The 22,107-nt window shown below is 41.6% G+C and overlaps 1 protein-coding gene across 1 annotated transcript in view; it reads right to left on the bottom strand.

Moving 5' to 3' along the window:
- DCBLD1 (discoidin, CUB and LCCL domain containing 1) overlaps window positions 1-22,107 on the bottom strand; it is a gene marked incomplete at its 5' end in the record, with an annotated part of 46,205 nt that overhangs the window by 19,321 nt on the left and 4,777 nt on the right. Inside the window, 4 exon segments of the mRNA XM_084202522.1 lie at window positions 370-442; window positions 1,179-1,230; window positions 1,773-1,910; window positions 11,202-11,414. Coding sequence (XP_084058648.1) covers window positions 370-442; window positions 1,179-1,230; window positions 1,773-1,910; window positions 11,202-11,414 — 476 coding nt within the window.

Below are 22,107 nucleotides of genomic sequence, written 5' to 3'. Positions count from 1 at the left end.
ACGTGTTACTGAAATGTATCTTTTTCACATGTGGACACCCAACAAGTAGAAGCTAAAATCATAGAAATATTTCATACATGGATGAGCACTGCCTCAAGAAGGACAAACACTAGGCAGGCTTTTTCCAGAAAGCCAGAGTATATTTGACAATCATTGGACTTTGTTCTCACACAATTGATTTGTCTGTTTGAAAAGCGCCTCTGTGTGCATATGTACTGATAACTTACTTATATACTGATAGTAAAAGGTATAGCAAAAGAGCCCAGAAGAATTACTAACAAAAGTCAAGTGGCAAAAGTTGAAACCAAGTTGGTCTATTCTTGTTTCTTTTGTCTTTATAAATTTGCCCCCCTTATCCTGTGTACTTACATCTCTGTATCCTTCTCCAATATTCCCAGAAATGTCACCTGCTATGTCTCTGCAGCCAGCAGGACAGTATCTGCTGCAGTGAGAGAAGAAAGGCTTGTTTAAGGCATGAACTGTGGTGACAATACACACAAACAAACTCCTATAAAAGAAATGCTCTCAAACCAATAAATATTTTAGCAGTAATTTCTCTAAATTACTGATGCTCTGTTAGTGAGTCTAGGAGCTAAATAAATGGGCCCTTGAGTTCATAGGTGGACTGAACCCAGTAGCACACAAAGAACCAGAAAAGCTGTTTAAACAAGGGCATTTATTTCTATTTAATTCTCTTGTTCTAGAAATGCTACCACACAAGTTTTCAGAGTAAGATAAGAAGCCTATAAGCACATCCAGACAGCAGCCAAAAGAGCACAATTTATTACCATTTCAAACCTATCACAAAGTTCAAGGAACCGAGAAATTATAGCTTGTCCTCAGATAATCTTGTATCAGCTGGGACGTGATCTGCTCCCAGAGGAAGCACTGGAATTTGAGGCTACTTTGAATTTCAAAGTGGAAACTCTTTTTACATATACCATGTATATGTATGCACTTAATGAGAATTGCTGAGAGCTCTGCAACTCCATTCCATCATTTTTCTGGGCCACAGTCTTCCATTCTGCACTACTGCTTTTCACAACCAGCCATTAGACCATTACTCAAAATAATTCACTTCTCCAGAAAACCAAGACTCTTTAACATTTTCTAACAACTGAATCAGTTGGCAGATACTGCAGAGCAAGCCAGGATGCAGAACTGCAAACCCTCCTTACCTGAATTCAGCCTTTGTGTAGTGGTTTGCTCGTTCCAAACAGGTGATCAGATCTGTGAAAATTTGCAAATGTCAATTTCCATTGTAGGATGTAAAAATACAGACAAATATTTGCTAGAACTTGAAATTACATTTAAAGACTTCTTTCTACAATACTTAAGCAATTTTATTAGACTGGAAGCAATAGCTATGATTTTCTTTCATTCTTTTCAATTCCCTCTTCTACTCTTCTTATGCTTTACACCTTCTTCAAAGTTGAACAGACCTCCAGAACATTAAATGTGGGAATGAAAACTTTAATCCCTCCTACCCCTCCCTTCTATCACGGAGTGATGGGTGCTGGAGCTTCAAGGCAAAGGCACTATTTTCCCCTCCATGGCCCTGTATTCCAAACAGTCTAGGTATGATTTCAGCAGCTATTATACCTGGTTAATGTTACAACTGTTTCTTGCACTATTAAAAATACCATGGGTCATGCTAATCTGGAAGTATTTAGGAAAAAACTTTTAGGTTAAAGCTCGATGTCTGTAAAAATGATTATTAAATAGGGCGAGCTATGCCCCTAATCTTCTACTGCTTTTGGATTTCACCTTACCTGGGTGATCACTGCTGGCATAGGACAACAAAAAGCCTCGTCCTGACACATGGGATCCACTCTCAAAGTGAATAGTTGCCTCATTGCTGTCTAGAATGATTTCTTTGGGGACAGGCATCACGTTACCACAGTACGGCCCTACAGACAGAACAAAGAAGATTTCAAAAGTTTAGATGACGTAATTAGGCTGGGAAAGTCTCGTGATTAGCAGAGAATTTCGTAACACACTCATTCTCTTTCAGTATCAGTCCAAATGTTGACAAAAGGGTTTTGGCTTCAGTCCTTTACAGGTATGAGCTCTAAAGCTACCCTGACAAGCAGTGGCCAGGATCCAGCAAGGCAGCAATTCCAGCACCCACATTTCTCATCACATAAGCCTTAAGAGAAGGATTAATGCCCTTCGACCTTTGAAGCACAGCGTGCTTACAACCAGCAGTAACTCATTAGAGAAAATGACACTACATTCAAAAGCAATCCAAGGGATCTAGGCTGGGTCCCTGAGATAAACCCTCCAAACACACACAGCTCATGCCATTGTGGCACAGCAGCCAGTCAGAAAGGATTAAGATCAGATACAGAGCACCTGGTTTTCAAGGACCTGCATGCCACAAGCTGAATTGTACTACAAGGCAGTTAGAACATCTCCTAAGCTTTTTCCATTTAAAAACACAGTATACACTTCAAGTCTCTAGAGTTTTAAACAAAAAACAGAGGGAGAGAAAGGGGAAGATGAGGGGAGTGGGACAGGGAGACGACAGCCTTGTGCTTACAGTGAATTAGATAAGGGCTTTATTGCTACCAACTGCACTATCTTGGAACAGTCTTTGGGACACTCCTTTCTTGTGACAGCAGGCGTGCCCAGGACTCCTAGTAATTACATTTGCTTCCTCAGAAAGTTCCCAAGGGGAGAGTTCCTTTGAGACTGCCACAGTCTTTGCATTTGCCTTCTGTCACCGTACCTGGGTGCAAACATTTGTCCCAGGCTGCCCTCAGGCACAGATAATACAGAAAATTCAAAGCAGTTTGGATATACTTGTTCAAATTTATGAGTCTACATACAATATAAACTGCAAAGAAGAGGTTTTTGTAAGATGGCAAACAGACTTTTTTCCCCAGAGGGAAAAAAATCCAAATGACCCTTTACAAGCCCTCAGCCCATCTGTTCTGCTGAGGTGAATGACAGCTTTTGTGTCCTAAAGCACGCCTTTGGGATGAAAAACGACCACTTTGATTTTTCCTAGACAACCTCATCTTGGTGCTGGTGGCTACTTTAGGGCAACTTGGAACTGACTCCTGGGACACAAGTAATTACATTCACATCACGACACAAATTTGATGGGTGATACCCATCATAACAGGCTCCTCAAAGCGTCTTCATTTTGCTTGGTGCTCTGGGTTAGGGAAGGGGCTCTTTTCCAAATACTTAATTTGCCTTATAACAACTATAAGGTCAGCCTACAGAGTAGCCCAATCAGAGCCAGCTGTCAGCAGAATGGGACAAACAAAAGGAGGAACTCTCGTCCTTTTGGCTTAAAAATCATACGGCGAAGGCAGGCAGAGAAACAAGCGACGAGTGTGACATTTCCCTGGAGTACTCATGTGCTGAAAAATGACTCACGACTTAGTCAGAGAAAACAATGTCTATAAAAAGGGTTAAACAAATTGCTTAGGAAATGAACTTATCAAAAAGACAGCATCTGACACTGTGTCATACCAGTCAACTGCACGAGTGATTTATTTGAGAAGGTCTTTTGTGTCAGGTTGCAGTGGGAGAAGTGCTAACTTAAGATATTTTTTTGAGAGAGAAAGAAACGGGGAAAAGACAAGGAGCATTGCACATCTTCAAAATAAAACACCTGAGAAAGCTTTAGTCCTTTTCTTTTCTCAAGGACTGTCTCTACATATTTTCTCACAAGCGTTCTTTGGCTTTCTCCCTCGCAGCGATTGGCAGTGACCTATCTACTCTGGAGGTATAATTTTGATGGCTGATTCACACAACCACACATCAGCTGGATCAGGGATGAGTGTCTCCTCCAGTAGCAAGTCTACATACGTTCCAGATAATTATACAAACAGATCATACATCATGAGCAAGAACAATAAAATAAAGTAAAATACAAAATAGTCTAGACACACAGAGCTGTGTGAAATTAAAGCAAGAAATTAAAGCAAGAAATTCAGAAGCAATCAGCTGAAGAAACCAACATTCAGTGTCTAAAGACAAGTGTCCACTATTAGGTAATAAATCTAAAAATGTTACCAAGCCGAGAAGTTCTGGCATACCAAGAGATTCCCATAGGTAGCCCAAAAAAAAGGGAGCCTAGGATTAATTCCTTAAAGGACATAGAAGCAAGAAAGAGTATATACTCAAGGGAGGAATATTTTCCAAAGGTTTATAAGTTTTCTGCAAAGATTTGTAAGAAAAAAAAAAGGGGGGGGGGGTGGGCAGGAGGAATTTATTAGTACTATGAAACATTCACTTGTTCTTTTGTTGCAAACTGAGGAAGCCTTGCAAAACATTTCAATGTATTTCTTCTCAACAATAATTCAAGATAATTGAATTAAACCTTGTCAGCACTACACTGTCAGGTCCTCAGACTTGCCTGGGCTGTCTATATGAATACCATACAACCATAGTGCAGATGAGAGATGATGGAGAAAGCCCCTGTATGAAAATGAGAAACTTGCTTATAGGGTCCTGTTAATTTTTACTGCAGCATTTGGACTTGACTCTGGATAAATATTTAATTTCTAAACCTGGGACTTAGCCAGAAGTTTTTTAAGATCCCTTTTGAGAACTGCCAGATCACGTTATCAGTTTTTCATCTTCTAATGTTAGTTGTGAGGTGGGCTGTTTTGCATATTGGGCTTGAAAAACGAGTCATGAATGCTGATCTCTCTCAGCTTCCTGTTAAAGGGACTTGGCTGGAGCCCTGCTGGGGTAAGCAGGCGGGATTATTTGGTTTGTTTATAAGAACAAAGGAAAGAGTTTGATTTAATAAACAGATGCGTTACATGTGATGAAGCTGAGTAGGTGTTCTCCATATTTCAATATTACTGTATCTAGATGCCAGGGCCTTTCCTTCTTCCTGTGTCTCATTAAGAAGTTGACCCAACTGTGGTTCCGTCTGTTCACTCCAGATTCCTTTTATACATATTTATAAAAACTCTGCAGGAGAGAGAGTAGGGGTCTAAGGAATTCAAGTATACTAATTTTAATATTCTCCATAATTAAACTAACTTTTAATGCCTTTCATGCAGAATATTTGATCTGTTGGTATGGTTTAGGTGGCTTAAATAAAACACTTTTGTCTCCAAGCAGTATTAACATCCTGCAAGATACACAGTAAATTGTCTCATGGATATCCTTTGGCTGGCCCCTCTGGAGACTGAAGAGACTATTTTACACTTTGTTTATTTTTTCAATGTTAGCAATAGCTACTGCTTTTGTCTTTTTCATAATAGTGTTGTTTGGCAAATCTGATGATCTTTACAGCATTGTCTGGTTTTATGAGGTCTAGTTTACTTCTACTGTCAACCAGGCTCTGGCACAGCTCCTGAGCTTTCCTTGTTGAATTATGTTCCTTTATTTTTTCTACTTCCCTTAAGAAGTACTGTGCCCAGAGGACTCTCTTCTTTCACACCAGCTGGCAATGCCTACATGCTGCTTGGTTCTCTTGTTCTTAATACTTTCTGCCTCTTCTGTAAGGCTTTTGCTTCCTTTTAGAAGCACTATTTCCCTCTTCAGCTATTGAATGGCCAGTTCACTATGCTCATTCTGCTTTCATATTCCTCAACTTCATTTGAAATCTGCAGCTTGACCTTTGCAGAGCTCTTTAAGAAACTTGGTTTGGATATTAAATAATTATGTGCTCTGTTCAACAGAGAATCTACTCCCTTTTTTCAGTCTTTACTTGCAGAGTAAGCCGTGGCTGGCAGGCAAGATGCAGCAACAATCCATGGATGTGCCCCTAAACGATTACCGTGTCTTAATGCATTTGTTTGGGAAAACAATGTTTTAAATTGTAGCCTTTTCTCAAATAAATCAATTTGGAATGACCTCAGTAGCTGGGGAAGGACAGGGGATAAGATGAACACAGATTACACTTGTTTCACTTCAGACCTAAAAACTCATCCAGAGTGCAAGTCTTTCACAAATAGTTGACAAAACCAGCAAGGATCTGTTGTACGAAAATGCCTTCCGTCTCAAAATCCATCTCCATCCCACATTCACACAAATACTTTGATAAGCAGTAACTCTTCCTCTCCCCCTTACCAAGGGAGGTCCTCTTTGCTCCAACCCTGACATGCACATGCACAGTGGGAACCAGCAGGACCCTGCAAGGACACAAAGTGCTGCTCTGTGTCCTCCCTTGCAGGGTGCAGGGTGCAAATACAAGATGACAGAACAGTCAGGATGAGACAGCCTGGTTATTCAACATTTAACTCTCTGCTACACAGTCTGACCTCAGGCTGAGTGGTAAGCATTTCTTGTTTCAGGAAAAACAAATACAACTTTCGGTTAATGTTTCCAAAGGGTTGCCAAAGACTGCAATAAAGGAAAGAAAAAGCCATCTGAGTTAGGTTGGGGAAGTAATCACAACTTTAAAATGGAGCATCTGCGCCACCTGCACAGGCTGGTCTGCCTGCTTGACCTCAGGTGAGATTGCCTCTTCTGACATGGTTGTGGTTTCAGCCAAATCCAAAGACAGAAACACAGCAACAACTAGGAATCACAAGTGAAGAACTGTAGCTTAACAAAAAACAGAGACTAACACACTGTATGCAGCTAACAGGAAAAATGGTCCATCTGATAAAACAAAATGCTGACAATTCCTTGTTGCATCAATCTTTCCAAAGCTGAAAACTCAGGATACTGCAACCACTCAGGTGAAACCCAACTGTTAAAAGTATTTTGACTGTTAAGAAACTGCTCAACTTGATCTTCAGCAAGAACTTGTCTGGGCATTTCTCTGGGTTTCCTGAAATACCAGAAACAATACAGTAATAACAAGTTTCCTTTGAGGGATGAAAAAGAAATCTGGACACACCCTTTATTCAAACAAGATATTTATTTCAATACATAATAAGGAGCAACTGGTTTGATGAATCCCCCCAAGTCATAATGACAGGTAGGAGGCATCCGGAGGCACTCTGTACCTTTAGTGATGGGGTGTGGGGAGAAGAAAGCATTTTCAGTAAATTCTCTATTTCACATTAGTTACCAGCTGTAAATTATGCAAGAACAAGTCAACTGCACTAACTCTCCAAATTATTACTAGTCACTCAGCAGCTCTGACATCCACCCCAGAGGAACACATCAACCTCCTACTGACTGCAAGTGAATGAGGAAGTAAGTAGGCACTTATCTCTTCTTTTGGCTTTCTCTCCAGTCAAGACTGATGATCATCTCACAAAATTAAGGGGAAAAATACCGAGCCATTAGATGGGGAAGAGATAGAAAAAAAGCAAAAAAAGGGGTCAAAAGAGGTACAGAAATTTGATAGAGACATTAAAAGAAGCAGACTAAAAGCAGTTCCTGTCAAACTTTTGAAACATCTATGATCCACCTTCATAAGTAGTGCAAATTTTCTTCTTGAGAACTACAGGGCTGACATGGTTAATCTTGTTTTCACATATCCCTTTAACTAATTAAAAAATCAGAAGCTCTACTTCACAGCTCAGTATTTTTAATATGCTCAGATAATGCAATTAACTCAAGAAGAAAAGCATTTCGGTAAAGGCTGCACCTTGTCTGCACTGTGAGATTATGCTCATATTAATTTTCTGTGGGACAAAAACCACCATATTTTAATCCAGTCAAAAACTCTGCCTTTGAAACAGACCACGATCATCTATTTATTTCTCATAGAGACAACATGTGCAAAGCTGTGCTAATATTTAAATGTTTGTCAGACAAAGGTGACTCAGTTTCACCAAAACGGGTGTTAGACTCCCTTTGCTGACTGATGATTAATATTTTCACAGCTACGTCTGAATACAGAGCTAACAGCTTGAAAGAAAAGGCTTGCTACAGGTTCCTTTCTCCAGTGAACACTAAAGAAAGAAATTTGCAGAGTAGTAACTCAGAGATATACTGTCAAGACCCTGTGTGACTCCAGTTCCAGACCTTCATTAAGATTATTTAACTATCATCTTTTAATTGCAATATTGGAGAAATATAAATTCAACAGCTGCTCTCACAGGTCTATCAAAGCTGAGAAGTATCCAAGATGAGAAGAACTGTAGTGCCACATTTGTTTTTTAGTTGGGACTGAGAAAGGGACTTTCAGTAGATCAGCATATACAACAACTGCATGCTTTTCTAGGAATGAATCATCCTCTTCTATCCATCTGCAGAACTCAAGGAATGTCCAGAACTTTTATAAAATCTGCATGTAGGTGCTCTAATCTGTAGTCACCAACTTACTAAAGTAGCATCATTGCTAAGATAAATCAATTAATCCCTTCATTTGTATTTAACAGATTCCCTTTGCTGCATGGAACATAAATACCCCAAAGACAAATTGAGTTACTCCTTGCTGTATTGCAAGAATCCCTGCAGATGGTTATAATGATGAATGAATCACAGTTATATGTAAAGACTGGAAGAAATCTGAAAGGAAAACAATACTTTATCATCTGGAGCCTTTTTCACACTAATTTTATATTTGTGTACATAATCTAGTATTTTGCCTCTGACCAATTTTCCAAGCTTCAGATATACTCCTCAACAGATGTTTTTATTCATACTGACATTCATGCTGTTGTCTTCTGTAGAGCTGAAGAAATCAGCATGATATTTAAAACATATTTCCCTTTGGACCTTATTGTCTTGTAATTGCAAACCTCCTAAATAAAGAGCAAAGGCTGCTCAGACTAATTTGAAACATGAGCAGCATTCACATTGTCGTCTTTCATACTTTGCTTTTTAGGTTTTCCTTTTTAAACCCAGGTCAAATACAGAAAACACACCAAGATTAGTTTTTAATTGCTCAGATGTTTTCAGTGCTTGCAAAATATTTTCAAATCTCCATCATCCCTTGAAAGAATTTTGATGTCTAAGGTCAGTATCTCCTCAGCAAGAGGGAGGATGTTAGAGGATGTTAGCCTGTAGATGTTCATGAAGAAAGAGGGAAGGGTTGCAAAGAGGAGATCTGAGTTCAGAAACAGCTGTCTAAAAGGACTTAACAGACTGAATGGATGTAGTAGTGCTCATTCACAGGGCTTCTTTCACTTGAATAAATGCATATTGAAACCCAAAGCTATAGCAAGACTGTTGGAAAAAATGACTTAAGAGAAGCTCTAATCTCACCTAAGAATTCACGTGTCTTTTAAAACATGAGCAACAGAAAGAATTTATGCCTATAGAACTATTTCCACATCCTTTCTGCATGGATTTGCCTGAATGTAGAACAGACACTCTGTAGGTATGCTGGTGGGAAAGTCTAGAGTGAGCTGCAGACCACAAAAACCATTACAGATGGTAAGTCTGCCTAAACTGTAAAACTGGTTTAATCAGATATGACCAAAATCTGCTAATTGTGCAGTTCACTACTGAGAATGCAAATTACAGTCCACATGCATCAGACGTTACTAATCAGATCTGAAAAAGGGTGTGGGTATACTTTAAAAAAATTAATTATGTGGACTTGATTGCATAATACACAGCTATTCTGTGCTTATATAGGCTGAATAACTGCAGTATAAATGATGTGAAGATTCCTTCAGGCTGATCTGTAAGGAGCCAGAATTTCAATCAACATCCAAGCTTCATTTTTCACTTCAAAAAACAATATGTTGATTTATCCCTGTTTCCGAGAAGATTTAGATTAGAAATGTCAAGAGAGTATCAATAAAAATTATTCAAAGAGATGCTAATGCAATAATAACCACCTATTTCTTACTGCCAAGTACAGACAGGCCGCTTCAGGTGAGCACAACTCATTACTGAGTCACAAAACAGATCACAGAACTATAGAATGGCTTGGGTTCTAAGGGAACTTAAAGAGCATCTAATTCCAACCCTCCCTGACATGGACAGGGACCTTCCACTAGATTAGGTTGGTCAGGTCCCCATCCAACCTGGCCTTGAACACTTCCAAGGACAGAGCTCCACAACTTCTCTGGGCAACCTGCTCCAGTGCCTCACCCCTTCTCAATTCTCAGTGAAGAAAGAAATAAATAACACTAAAACCAATTCCAGCACACATGAACAGAGATGCTCCTTATGCCTCAAATCAAGCTCTGTGCAGGCTTAGATATCAGCATGTCACTGCCCACTCTTACTGAAGGTTGTTTCAAAATGTAATACCTCCCCCATGAGAACAATCATTACCCTTACCTTCCTTTGTCAGCAAGCCTTTAATACCTCACTAGATCTTCTCTTACCAGATGAGTGATAAGCCCATCATGCTGATAAATGAAAGGCAATCAACCCTCCTTACTACTAAGATATCCTATGAGATCTCATCTTTGGAGAAACACATACTTTTCTGAGCCAAGCAGCGAGGTGGAAAACCTGCAGAGGCTCCGTGCAGCTCATATCTTCATCACATTTTTCTCTTGAATCCATTCTGCTTGTTAAGTCCAGGACAGTACCTTTACCCTCAGCTGACTGAAGGGCTACACAGCCCACTCCCAGCAGGCAAAATTTTATGAACTGTCAATTCATGAGTTTATTCCTACATTGCAGATCTCCTTGCAGCTTTGAATTTAAATTGGATTTCTGAAAAAGGGTGCATGACTTGAAAATCAGTTTGACTTTTCTAGAAAGTGCAGTTCAAAAGGTTCTGTGACAACTGGTTGGGAAAACCATTTTGAGGAAGGCCTCATGCTCTCCCTGGGGAGAATCCTGTTGCCATTATGATTGTTTTAAGTGCACAGCTGTAGCAGATTATTTGCTTATCTTCCTGTGCAAATCTCTTACAAGAGCCCAGTCTGGCTGTATGCATTTAATATCTCCAAGTATTAAAGCCTGTGCATTAGTAAGGTGGCTAACAGCTAGCAATAGTAGAGGTTATCTCCCCTCTGGGCCATGGACTGCCTAGGAATAGAGGCACACAGGATCACTGATTCCAACTTCTCATCTTTGTCTAGTCTGTGAGGAAGCTCTTCCCCTACACAAGAAGGGAGCAGGGCTGATAGAGACCTACAGACTTGCTGTACCAAAACTGTGATGGTCCAGCTCTGCAGGTGTGAAGGCAGAGCCCTCAGGAGTGCTGTGCCCAAGCCCCAGCAGCCCCTCTGCAGCACAGCCTGGCAGCACTACACACGGTGGGACAGTGGCTTCCCACACAGAGAACAAAACACCTGAATACAGAGAGGAGAGGAGAGGACAAGGGCTGACGTTTCTTGCACTTTGCTAAGCTGCCTTTACTCGCACCTTCACCAGTTCGTGCATCGACCACGGCCTCGTCTCTTACGTACCATGCAATGTTGAGGAGCTCTGGATGGTAAGGTAGCTGGACTCGCATTTCTGTGATTCAATATCCAGGTCTCCAATTTTCAAGATCAGGCGTTTTCCTGGAGGCACTTGGATTTTCTTTTCACAAAGAGTGTAGTTTGGGTATGTCCCAGGATAGTTCTTGGATGCCAGCGTCCCGCTGTCTTGATACATCACTGTGTGCCCACATCCATCCCCTGCAGAAAGGAAGAGAAACAGAATGTATTCCTCAATTTAAAAAATGCAAGAAAATACTCGCTACATAATCATGTCTCGTGCACTTTTCCCTTTTAAATAAGTATTTTCTAATATTACACCTCAGTTCTGCTGTTGTTGGAGCATAGGTAGCTGAAATAAATATAGTCACATTTCTCTTGTAAAGCAGTAGAAAGAAGGGTTGGAAACACCCAGGAACTGGGGTGTATTTGACAATAATGTACAGACAGTGTCTCTCTGGATTTGTGCTTTATAGCCAAACCCTACTAAATCCATGAAGATGTAACCCCACATGTAAAGAGCAGGATACTTCCTTAATTTTTTCCAGTTATCAGTCAGCATTCTATTTCCACAGCAATAGCCATCTCAGAGAGGGTAACTGAGTCATACATGAAAGCACAGACATGATTGAACTGGGTACTGTCACAGACCTGACACATCTTATTTTCCTGTTGTTTTTCTTGTGCCACTTGCACAATACTAACAGCACAGGGTGAAGGCACAAGAGGGACCTCCACAGTGGGGTGTGTGCTGTTAAGGGTACACAGGCTACTTTGCAGCAGCATGCCCAGAAATGCACGTGCTGCTGCCTCTTTGCTCGAGAGGTGAGGGTAGGGGGCCTCAAAGTGTGTCTTCACGGCACTGCATAGGAGCCAGCTCGGCTTTGGAACCTTTCCTTGGTGGAGAGGCATCTGAGGAGCAGCTGCAGCAGATCAGAGGACAACAGGAAAAGGCACATGGAAATACATAGGGGGATGTGTGGACTGACATGGAAAACAGGAAGCATCCATAGAGAGGGAAGGAAGCAGGTATCAGATAAGAGACCTTGACTACTAAAGGAAGCAATTTTTACTGAACTATTTAAAAGCATATTTAAAAGTAACTAAAATTTGTATACTAAAGCTTAAGCTGTTTTGTTCTGCTCAATCTTCCAAATAATGGAAATATTTGTGACAGTGTGATATACACATCCATACAGACAGTCCTCAGTTTCAGGTCATTTAGGGCACAGGCACACTTTCCATAAGAGTCTTGCATTCTGTTATCCTTTATCTTGGCAAAACTGAAGCTAATCCAAGGAGCGTTAACAAAATAAAGAATCCTGCAGAGCTGGGAATTCCCAATGTTCACTTTAACTACTCAAAATTTTCCTTTTGGGGATATTTTGGTTAAATGGTTTTGGTCCGTGCCATTTTAATTACCATCTGAATTTCCTTCCAAAATCCTTAGAAACAACAAACTTAAGGTTTGATAGGATTTTTTAAAAAGGAAAAACTAGGAATGAAGTGTTGAAAAAGAAGTGTTGCCATACCAAGAGGGGCAGGGGGGAAGTGGCATGCTGTGCTAAGATAAGCTCCAAGCTATCAAACTTTGACTTGCTACCATATAATTACACTGCCATTTCATCCAACTCACTCAACTGCTCTTTCACAAGCAATCACATTTATTTTGAAGCTTTGGCATTACTACCAGCTTTGTTGCCTAGTATTTATTTTTGTCATAGGTTCATGCTGGGAATAGAGGTGAATAGGAGATATAGATCCAAAATCATATCACCATGAAACATATTCAATATGGTTTTTTTTCAGATCTCCTTTTTCACACGCTTTGAAAAGCATCTGCCGTTCAGGGCTTTTAACCAAGCACTGTTGACTTTAGGATGCCTAGGAAAATACTCAAGATGAAAGGCAAGCTGGCTCCACAAGCAAATCACCTTTTAATGGAAACTTTTGGCAACATGAGAGAAGATATAAAGAACCATATACTAGATGAGCTGTCAACTTACTGAGGAGAGAGGGGTCCATAGAGATCTAGGCAGTGTAAAACCAGATCACTTCCAGCAGGACACAGAACAACCTTGATGTCTGTGTAGCTAACTGCTGTATAGTAAAAAAAGAACTGCTCATGGCCTTTAATTTAAACTGCATGTTTCAAACGGTAAGAATTTATTTTAGCTGGAATAAAGAAACTACAATATTGAGCTTCATTTGCAACATATCCTTATTAGGAAAGAAAGGGAAAAACAAAAGTAAAGTTACACAATGACTTAAACCACTACTCCTTAAAATGGAAAGTCACAGACTTCATCTTACTGGGCTATGTTCTGGCCTCTGTCACCTTTGTACAATGCCAAGGATCTACTGTGGTGCAAAATGCTGCTCAAAAAACTGTAAAGACCTTGCTATCATGATAAATCCCTGATGACTGTCCAGGTCACAGAGCCTTATATTTCTGCAGGAAGTGTAAAGGCAAAGCCATGCAGAAGAGACCTCAGCCTGCCATCCTCCTCTGTTGAGGTTATACAAGGTCTTGCTCCCAGGGAAACTCCTTTTTTTTTTTTTTTTTTTTTTTTTGTTAAATCTGTCTTTGAGAGAGAGCATTCACACCAGAACACCTTTTGAGTTAAGAAAGCATAAATGCTATTTTCTGACTTTTCACTGGTGTAGCACAGCCATCCAAATGCTCCAGCTCAGGCAGAGGAAGGCTCAGCATCAGCCTGCACCTGTAACACCCCTTGCTGCCTCAGTTCTGCCTGCTGACCATGAAACAAAAGCTAATGATAAAAGATTGTTTGCCACAAGAACCAAAGCAATGTCCAAAAACCAAGTCCAAAGACCAAAAATGTCAGACCAAGTCCTAGTCACTACTGCTTCTCACACAGAAAGCTGACTGCAGCTCTGAATTCTGAGTTTCTCAGCGAGATTAAGTTTTTTCTTTGCTCTGGCACACTGAAATTTGCTGCAAAACATACCCAAAAGAAGGAGTCAGAAGGTATAGAGGGAAGGTAGAACAAAGCTCAGGATCTGACAAGTCAAAGAGTAAATTAATGACTAAATGTTAGTAAAAAACTCACAAATATAACACGACTATAGAACAAGGGCTCAGAAAAGGAGGCAAGTTGTAAGGAATTCAAGTATATCCCTAGTCACATTATCAAATGAAAAATGTGAACGATATTTCCATTAGTTTTGTTCTTATTATTTTCCACAGGAAATTTTGATTTGCAGTAGAGATGTGTTGGCCAAACTTAAAATACACTGAGTTGAAAACACAACTCCCTGTCCTTATGAAAACTATGGCTTAAACACCTGATGTCACACACTTTTCTATAGGCCCAGCTCTTCTGGATGGAAATATGTTTATTTAACCAGTCAGTTTGACACAGACTTTCTTGCTGACACTAAATTTTCACTTATCATTACTTCTGAGAACTGTTTTCTATCACCCCATTTGGCAAGAAGCTGTCAGCCTTGCCTCAGACATCCAGGTTTCATCACTTCTCGCTGGACAGGAGCAAAGCAACACATTTGACACAAGGTACTAAACAACCAGAGAATCTAAACCTACTCAGATTTAATAAAATCTCTCCTCAGCACTGGGAGTTATTCAAAACACATCAAACATGCTTTGTAGAACAGGTTCCCATCGGCACTTGAATCCAAACCAAGATCACGATCTCTGAACCGTGGGCGACCACCTGCTGGCCTAGCTGCAGGTTGTGCCAGAGATCACACAGCACTGGAATTAAGGCTGTTTACCAGAGATAAAACAGATGATGGAAACAACTCCCCAAAAAGAAAGAACCACAGCTGGCACCTTCTGCCACAGCAGCAGGCACACCACTCACACCTCGCCCTCTCTCACAGGGCATGTCTGTAAAGCCAATCCTGGGACCCCACCAGAAGACACCAGCACTTGTGGCTGTGGAGAGGGCAAGAGGAGACACCAAGGGGCTGGCAGGTGTCCCACCCTCAGACACACACGTGGGACAAGGTGGAGAAGTAGCTCCAAGCATCTGCGTCCGGGCTAGGTGTGACCGTGGCTGCTGGCCCACAGGCAGGAGGGCTCTGTGCAGTGTCTAACCTGCCCAGGAAGGACAGAGGTGATGAAATCAATGCCCACAAACAAGCTCTGGGCCCATCCTCTGAGCTGCCTGGGACACAGCCCCTGACAGACAGTGGAGCTTTCTGGTGGTGGTGCCAGAACCAGCACAGAGATCCTGAAGATGATGCTGGCTCCTTCAGGTACCCTCCTGTCACCCAGAACCACCTGATCCTTAAGATGATGCTGGCTCCTTCAGGTCACCCAGAACCACCTGACTGCACTGACTCTCTCCTTCCAGCCCTTCCTAGCCCCAGCACACAACCTGAGCCATGGTGTCTCACTCCCCTGCTCCCTGGGCTTTTCCACCCCTCGGCTGCACACACCTGTAGAGGCACACAGTGCCTTCATGCAGCCACACAGCACATTCCCTCCTGTGATAGGAAAAGGCTACAGTTTCTCAAATAAGTGCTCTACAAAGTTTTCATGTGCTGCACCTTTCAGAAACATGTTGACTCGGCCAACCACAAAACAGTTACAGTGTATGATATCAAAGCATTTTCCAAAGCATTGCTACAATATCCTGGCAGCAAACAGCTGCCTTTTTCATCCTTCTGATTCACCCTCATGCAGCAATTCATACCAGCCTTGGACTCGCTCCAGTGCTAAATACGTGTTATTCCTAGGCGTGATCACGCACCCAGCCCGCGGCTCCCTGCCCTCTTCCATTCCATGGAGCAGCCCAGTGGGGCTTTTCCCGCTTGGTCTCCCTGGTTACAGACTACTGCTACCTTGGCTGCCCACTCTTCCCACTGGGATGAAGCCCCCCCAAAGCAACTTCATTTCCCTCCCTGTCTCCTCTCGCCCACTTTGACGTCCTTTTGAAGGTCACCTGCATGGTGGTGCTTGGGAGAAAGCGAGTTCCCCTACTCCACACGGAGGACAGGGAACAGAGCTGTTGGGAGGTCTTGGCCTGTCCTTCTTCCTTTCCACTCCTTCATTTGAGAGGAGGGCAAAAAACTGCATTTGAATACCTCAACTCTGAATCCAGCCCAAAAAAATCAGCATTTTCTGAAGAGCCACTGCAGCAAAGGGGCACAGTCAAAGGGAGCAGAATGCCATGGAGTCAAGGCTATGGCTCTGAGAGCTCTGATGAGAAGCCCCACAAGGAGAAAAGAGATTTGTCTTACCTTCCATATTGCTTTCACTGAAGTAATAACTCCAGCTTATTAAAAGGTACAATAATAACTGAGTCAAGGAGTTTTGCATCTGTGCTCAAAATAAGATTTGAGTTATGCATAAGAACAGATAAGTATCTAAGAAAGAAATCAACTCCTTCCAGTCAAACCTGTGCCCTCTCTGCTCACATGGGACAGAAGAGAGAAAATCCAAGTTTTCTTGCCAGATGCCATCCAAATCCACTGCAGTGGTCTGAAAACACTTTAGGGTTTCATTCAGCCACTCTAACCTTCATCATTAACAGAACCATGCATGCTGCAAACACAAATGGGTTCACACACCTTCACTATTTTCTGAGGTGATGGAGCAAAATGCAGAGTTAAGTGCTTCATCTCTAACCTCTCTGCTGCCAAACCTGGGTCAAGAGCATCAGCTCTTTACTGTGCCATTACAAGAGAAGAGACACCACCACACAAGCAGGATGGAAACCCTTCCCTTCCACAGAGAATGGTGAGATGTCAGAGCTCTGTGCTTTTCCTGGCAGTGAGCTCAAACAAAGGGCAACACCACAGCCCTGGTGCATTGCTGGGTAGGTGGGAACCCCCAGCCCTCCTTCCCAGCAGTGCTGGGGCCCAGAGCCACAGGCACCATGGGGGAGGTAGAGGGAGAAATGGCCACACATTTGGGGATTTCACAAGCCCCTGGATTCAGGGCAGATGCCATTTACACCAGCCAAGCAACTGGCTGAGCTCTGCTTCAAAAGTATCAAAATCCCCAGGAGGATTTTTTCAGAAGCCCAGTTTTATGTTCTTCACAATATTTTGTAGATACAGAAAAAAAACCTATTTTCAAATAATGAAAGAAACCATTAAAAATTAAGGCAAGTCCATAATGAAAAAAAAAAAAAAAAGAAAAGAAAAGAAGTGACCGTCATCCTCCATGGCCTTCAAATTAGTATTAATATCTTTTTAAGGGAAAAAGTCTCCCACATCACAGTATGCCCTATTGCAAAAGGAAAAACAAATAGCACATAAATATTTTCTTTGAGTTGCATTTTAATTTAACTCCATTAGGAAGTCAGGAAACATTTTATCCCCTGTGCTGCAGCAGTTCCTGAGGACACTGATTTTGCTGCCCAAGTTAACCAAGTGGTGGCTGGCAGGAGGGCTAGGAGCAGGAAGGGAAGGTAGAGCAGCAGAAGAAACAAAGGAACACTGTGGAGTGCTGATTTTATTGCCCAAATTATTTACTTACCAACTTCAAAGGGATGCAAAAGGAGAAGGAGGCCAAACAAACCACGGCATGTTTTCCCCTCCTCTTCACAGAGATTATTTACTGTAATGTCCCTCTTAAAGTAGAAATGAGAAAGAAGCAAATGACCTCCAGTTGGTTCTGCGGGGGTTCCATAAATCACCAATTCCCACCACGTGCCCAGCTGCAGTCACCCCCACAGCCATTCAGACTGCAGCTGGGAACTGGCTTTCCTCGGGATGTCCCCTGCAGCCAGCCTCACGAGATGCTCTGCCTCAAACACATGAAAAGCTATTTTGGTAACCAGTTGGATTGCCATCATCAGGTAAGGAAAAAAAAAAACCCTGACAAGCCTTTTGAATCTCTTATCTAGCAACGTAGCTTACACCCCTATCACCATTTTTCAAAGTTTCAGTGTTTTAGCCATTGCAGCACAGCCATCTGGGAGTAGCCAGGGAAACCTTTCCAGCTACATGGCAGTGACTTTGCAGGACTGCTACAACTGACCTGGGCAGCCTTTACTACCCCAGAAATCTCTCATCTTTGCAGAAGTTCTCAAAGACAAATATACCAAGATCTGAGATTTTATTTATTTAGCTGCTAAAAGGTCAAAAGAAAGCAGATATCTCCCCTGTAAGCAACTTCTTCTATCAACACAAAGCCATGTCCACTAAGCCAGAACTTTACACTCAGCATGCAGGTTTGAAACCTGAACAAGTAGTAAAGTCTTTCTTAGACTAACACAAATGTGAATCACGATCTGGTTCCACTGCAATCTGTGAAAGACAGACAGTACCAGAGTACATGTCAAAAATAAGTATGTTTTAGTCACTGCTTCCAGGACTTAGGCACTATACCCAAATGTAGCCCGCCAGAGAAGCGAGCTTCAGTACTGGAATTTGCTTTTCAGCACTCTAAATACAGCACTCTTGAGCTTGTGGGTGTGAGAAAACTTCTATGCCTTTTAGCTGCTGAAACAAAAGAGATTTGTAACTTACTTATTTACTGCATGGCTTAATTTCAATATTTTTCAATGCTTTCCTTTTATGAAGGTGACATATTGCTGTGACTGACCACCTCAACATCTTATCGTTGTGCAGGTTTGGACAGATATGAGAATGGAGCTACACATGTATGGAAATTTCAGAGGAATCTAAGAGTTCCATCTTTGCAAAAAGGAAACGGATTTTTTGTTTTCTAAATAAATAAATGATTACTATGAGAGCCATGTCCATATTATACACCTCAAGTGCAGAGAAGGCACCGACTCCATTGCCAAGTACTTCTTGTACCTGCATGCTCAGAAAGAACTGTGAAGGACTATAAAGAAATGGGAAGATGGCCCCATTCCTCTATCAGCCACCTGTGCAGAGCAACTCAGGACCCTGGTGGTGGTTCAGAGCTATGAAAGCTATGAGGAGCAAATATACCACAGACAGGAGTTCCTTCCCTGCCCCTCTGCCCACAGCATCCCAGAAATGTGTCACCAACACAGGGCTGGAGCTCCCTCCCACCCTGTGCTGGGCTGTCCCTAGGCTGGGGGGACATTTTGCCATCAGTGCATCTCCTCCAGTTCTGCTGACTTGAGGCAAACATGAAGTTGGAATTTCGGATTTTTATTAAGGGCTTTTCAGGCAAAGTAGGAAATGCTAATCTTAACTAAGAGTCATATCATATGTATGCAAATTGTTTGCTCTACTTTCTCCATCTGTTTTCTTCCCAGGTTTTTCTCTGCACTGTGCTTTACTGGAGATTAACTTACAGTATATTGCACCAAATTTGGACTGTGTGGGAAACATATGCTGCAAGCTCAAGGCCAGACTCGAATATTGGGTTGCACAGGAATAGGAATATTCACAGCAGTGCTAAGGACTGACAAACCCACAGGGACAGGAAATTCAGAGACACCAGGGTAAGGAGAGGCTGAAGCAGAGCTGTTCCAGTTACAGTAGCAGGTGGGAAGGCAAGATTTCAAAACAGTTTTAATTTGGGCAAGAGGAAATGGCTGAACATGATAGAATGAAACCACACACTCCCCTCATTTTAATATGCAATTACCTTGTTAGTGTGCTACATGTTGAGCGAGTCAGACAGTTATCAATGATGGAGGATGGTCTTTTTTTCTAGAAATCAAACTTGTCCTGACTTACTTGAAAAATCCCACATCCACCTTTTACGCCTGTATGCTTAGCTGGAATATGTCATTTGTTAGTAAGAAAGGATGCTGCTTTTCTCAAAGTGAATTATACTAACACCCCATTATCCCCAAGGTGTAAATCAACAAATATCTCAAGAGAAAACAAACTGGTTTGTGATGGAAACAATAATTGTCATTGATCAGCACAGAAAAAAAAATTTCATGTCTTTTGACACAGTGAACCCAGTGTCTAAGAAACTATTTCCTTCATGGTTACTGCAAACCAACAACAAATGGTTTTTTGCAACTCCAGTAGAAATGGAAGCAAAATTTTTCTGAACTAAGATGAAGAAACAACTGAAGAACTACTCAGACCTCATGCATTGAAAGCAAGAAATGCCTTTTATCAGTCCCACAAGCACTTGATACTCATCCTCAAGGTACTAAACAAAATGGTACATGCAGAAGCTCCATAAGCTTTTGTGATCTTCCCAATTCATTGTGGTTACATATAGTTGCTCTGAAAGATGTTTTAAATTTAAAAAAAAAAAAAAAAAAAAAGAAAGGAAAGCAGCTACATCATTACTTAAGTACTACAGTGTTAGTTGCGGCACCACATGTGACCCACAGCATCATTTCTGTGCCTTCTGTGGCACATTAATGAGACTGCATAAAAGGTATTTACTTATGGATGTGGAAAACAGCAGAGTATATTTTTTGCCACCCTGTGTACACCACTTATACTGAAACTCCGTAATTCCATTCTGACCAGATTTTTTTGATTAGCAGCAGTATTAAACAATCACATTCTCAACTTTTGAAACAGGATACGTAGAAAGATCTGAACAGTTTTTCACTCAGCCCAAGAGGGAATATCTCAGTGTAACTGCTTGGTTTGATATAGTTTCAGTTTGCTTTCCACCTACAAAACACAGCTACTAAGTTTCATCTTAAAAAATAGTGGTTTAACTTTCAAAACACAAGCATTAGCAAGGACCATGAGTTTAAAAATGCCTCTTCTGTCTGTGCTAAAATCATAGATCAGTAAGTGCCGATTCCTTGGGTTTGAAAACAGTAACACGACCGCTCAAAAAGCCTTCAGGAGCTCAGAGGCATTTGAACTTCAATTCCCCTGTAGCATGCTGACATAAGAAACATGGGCTGATACAAACCCCTGCCTTTGGGAGGAAGCTGACACGACAGGGAAGGCAACAGCTCAAATGTGAGCCACAAACCTCGCTGCTAAAACATCCCAGCAGAGGGTGACCCACAGGATAACTGAATTTATTTTACAAGTTAAAATAGAATTTTTGCAGATCCGGAGGACAAAGTGTGGACTTTTGTTGTTGTTGTGAGTTCATTTTACAAGTGAGGCATTGCTGACTATTAAGATCAAAACAACATACCAACACAGAACTGGTGTGGCACCAGGGCAAAACACGAGTGAATTTCAGGCAGGAGCCACACATCTCCTTTCTTCACAGTTAGTGCAGCTGCAACAACAAGGCTCAGGCACGTAACAAAGCCATTCTGTTAGAGTGGGTGAAGAAATCCACCTATGTTTCCAGCTTTTTGAAGTCCCTGCTGCTACTCCATGAAGAAAAGTTTTGTTTGATTTCTGACAGGACACACACAGGCCTTTGTATAGCATGAGGGATCACATCCAGAATTCCCCATGTGTTTTTGTAATTTGAAATAAAACAAACAAACAAAATTTTTATTCAGTAGACATGAACATCTGGAAGATGACATCAACATGACTTCAACTTTAATGTCAAAGCATTAGACTGAAATCCAATGTTGTTGAACAATTTGTGGTGGAAGTGCCAGAAACTCAAACATCATGGAATAAAACTGCGATGGATATGAGGTTTCTGCAGCAACTGAAGGAAGAAACAATGTTTTAGAGCTTAACTAAATGCCTGATGAACACTAATTTAATTACAGATGTAGCTCAGGCTGAAATGCATTATACTAAATATAAAAGTGAACACCCTGGTCCTGTGGAAGGCCTGGGGACTGGTTATAGCCCTGCCCTGCTCTGCTTTCCCCATTTATTCTCCTGCCCCTCGTTATGGTTGGTTTGAACACCCCTTCACTGAAGCTCTTTGGAGATGGGCAAATGCTGCACAGCATGGGTGCCCTCGTCCTTCTTTGTGCCCATGTGGGGGAGCAGAATGGAGCTGCCACCAGACAGCAGTCCCGTCCCATCAGGGAAACAGAAATAACAAATATGGTCCCAGTGGGACTGGAAATCTTCCTCAAAGATGATGAGAAAGTACCAC

The sequence above is a fragment of the Fringilla coelebs genome, assembly GCF_963513975.1.
Source record: "Fringilla coelebs genome assembly, chromosome: 3".
In the NCBI taxonomy this organism is placed as follows: domain Eukaryota; kingdom Metazoa; phylum Chordata; class Aves; order Passeriformes; family Fringillidae; genus Fringilla; species Fringilla coelebs.
Note: the sequence above shows the minus strand (reverse complement) of the source record. Positions and strands in the feature narration are given on the sequence as shown.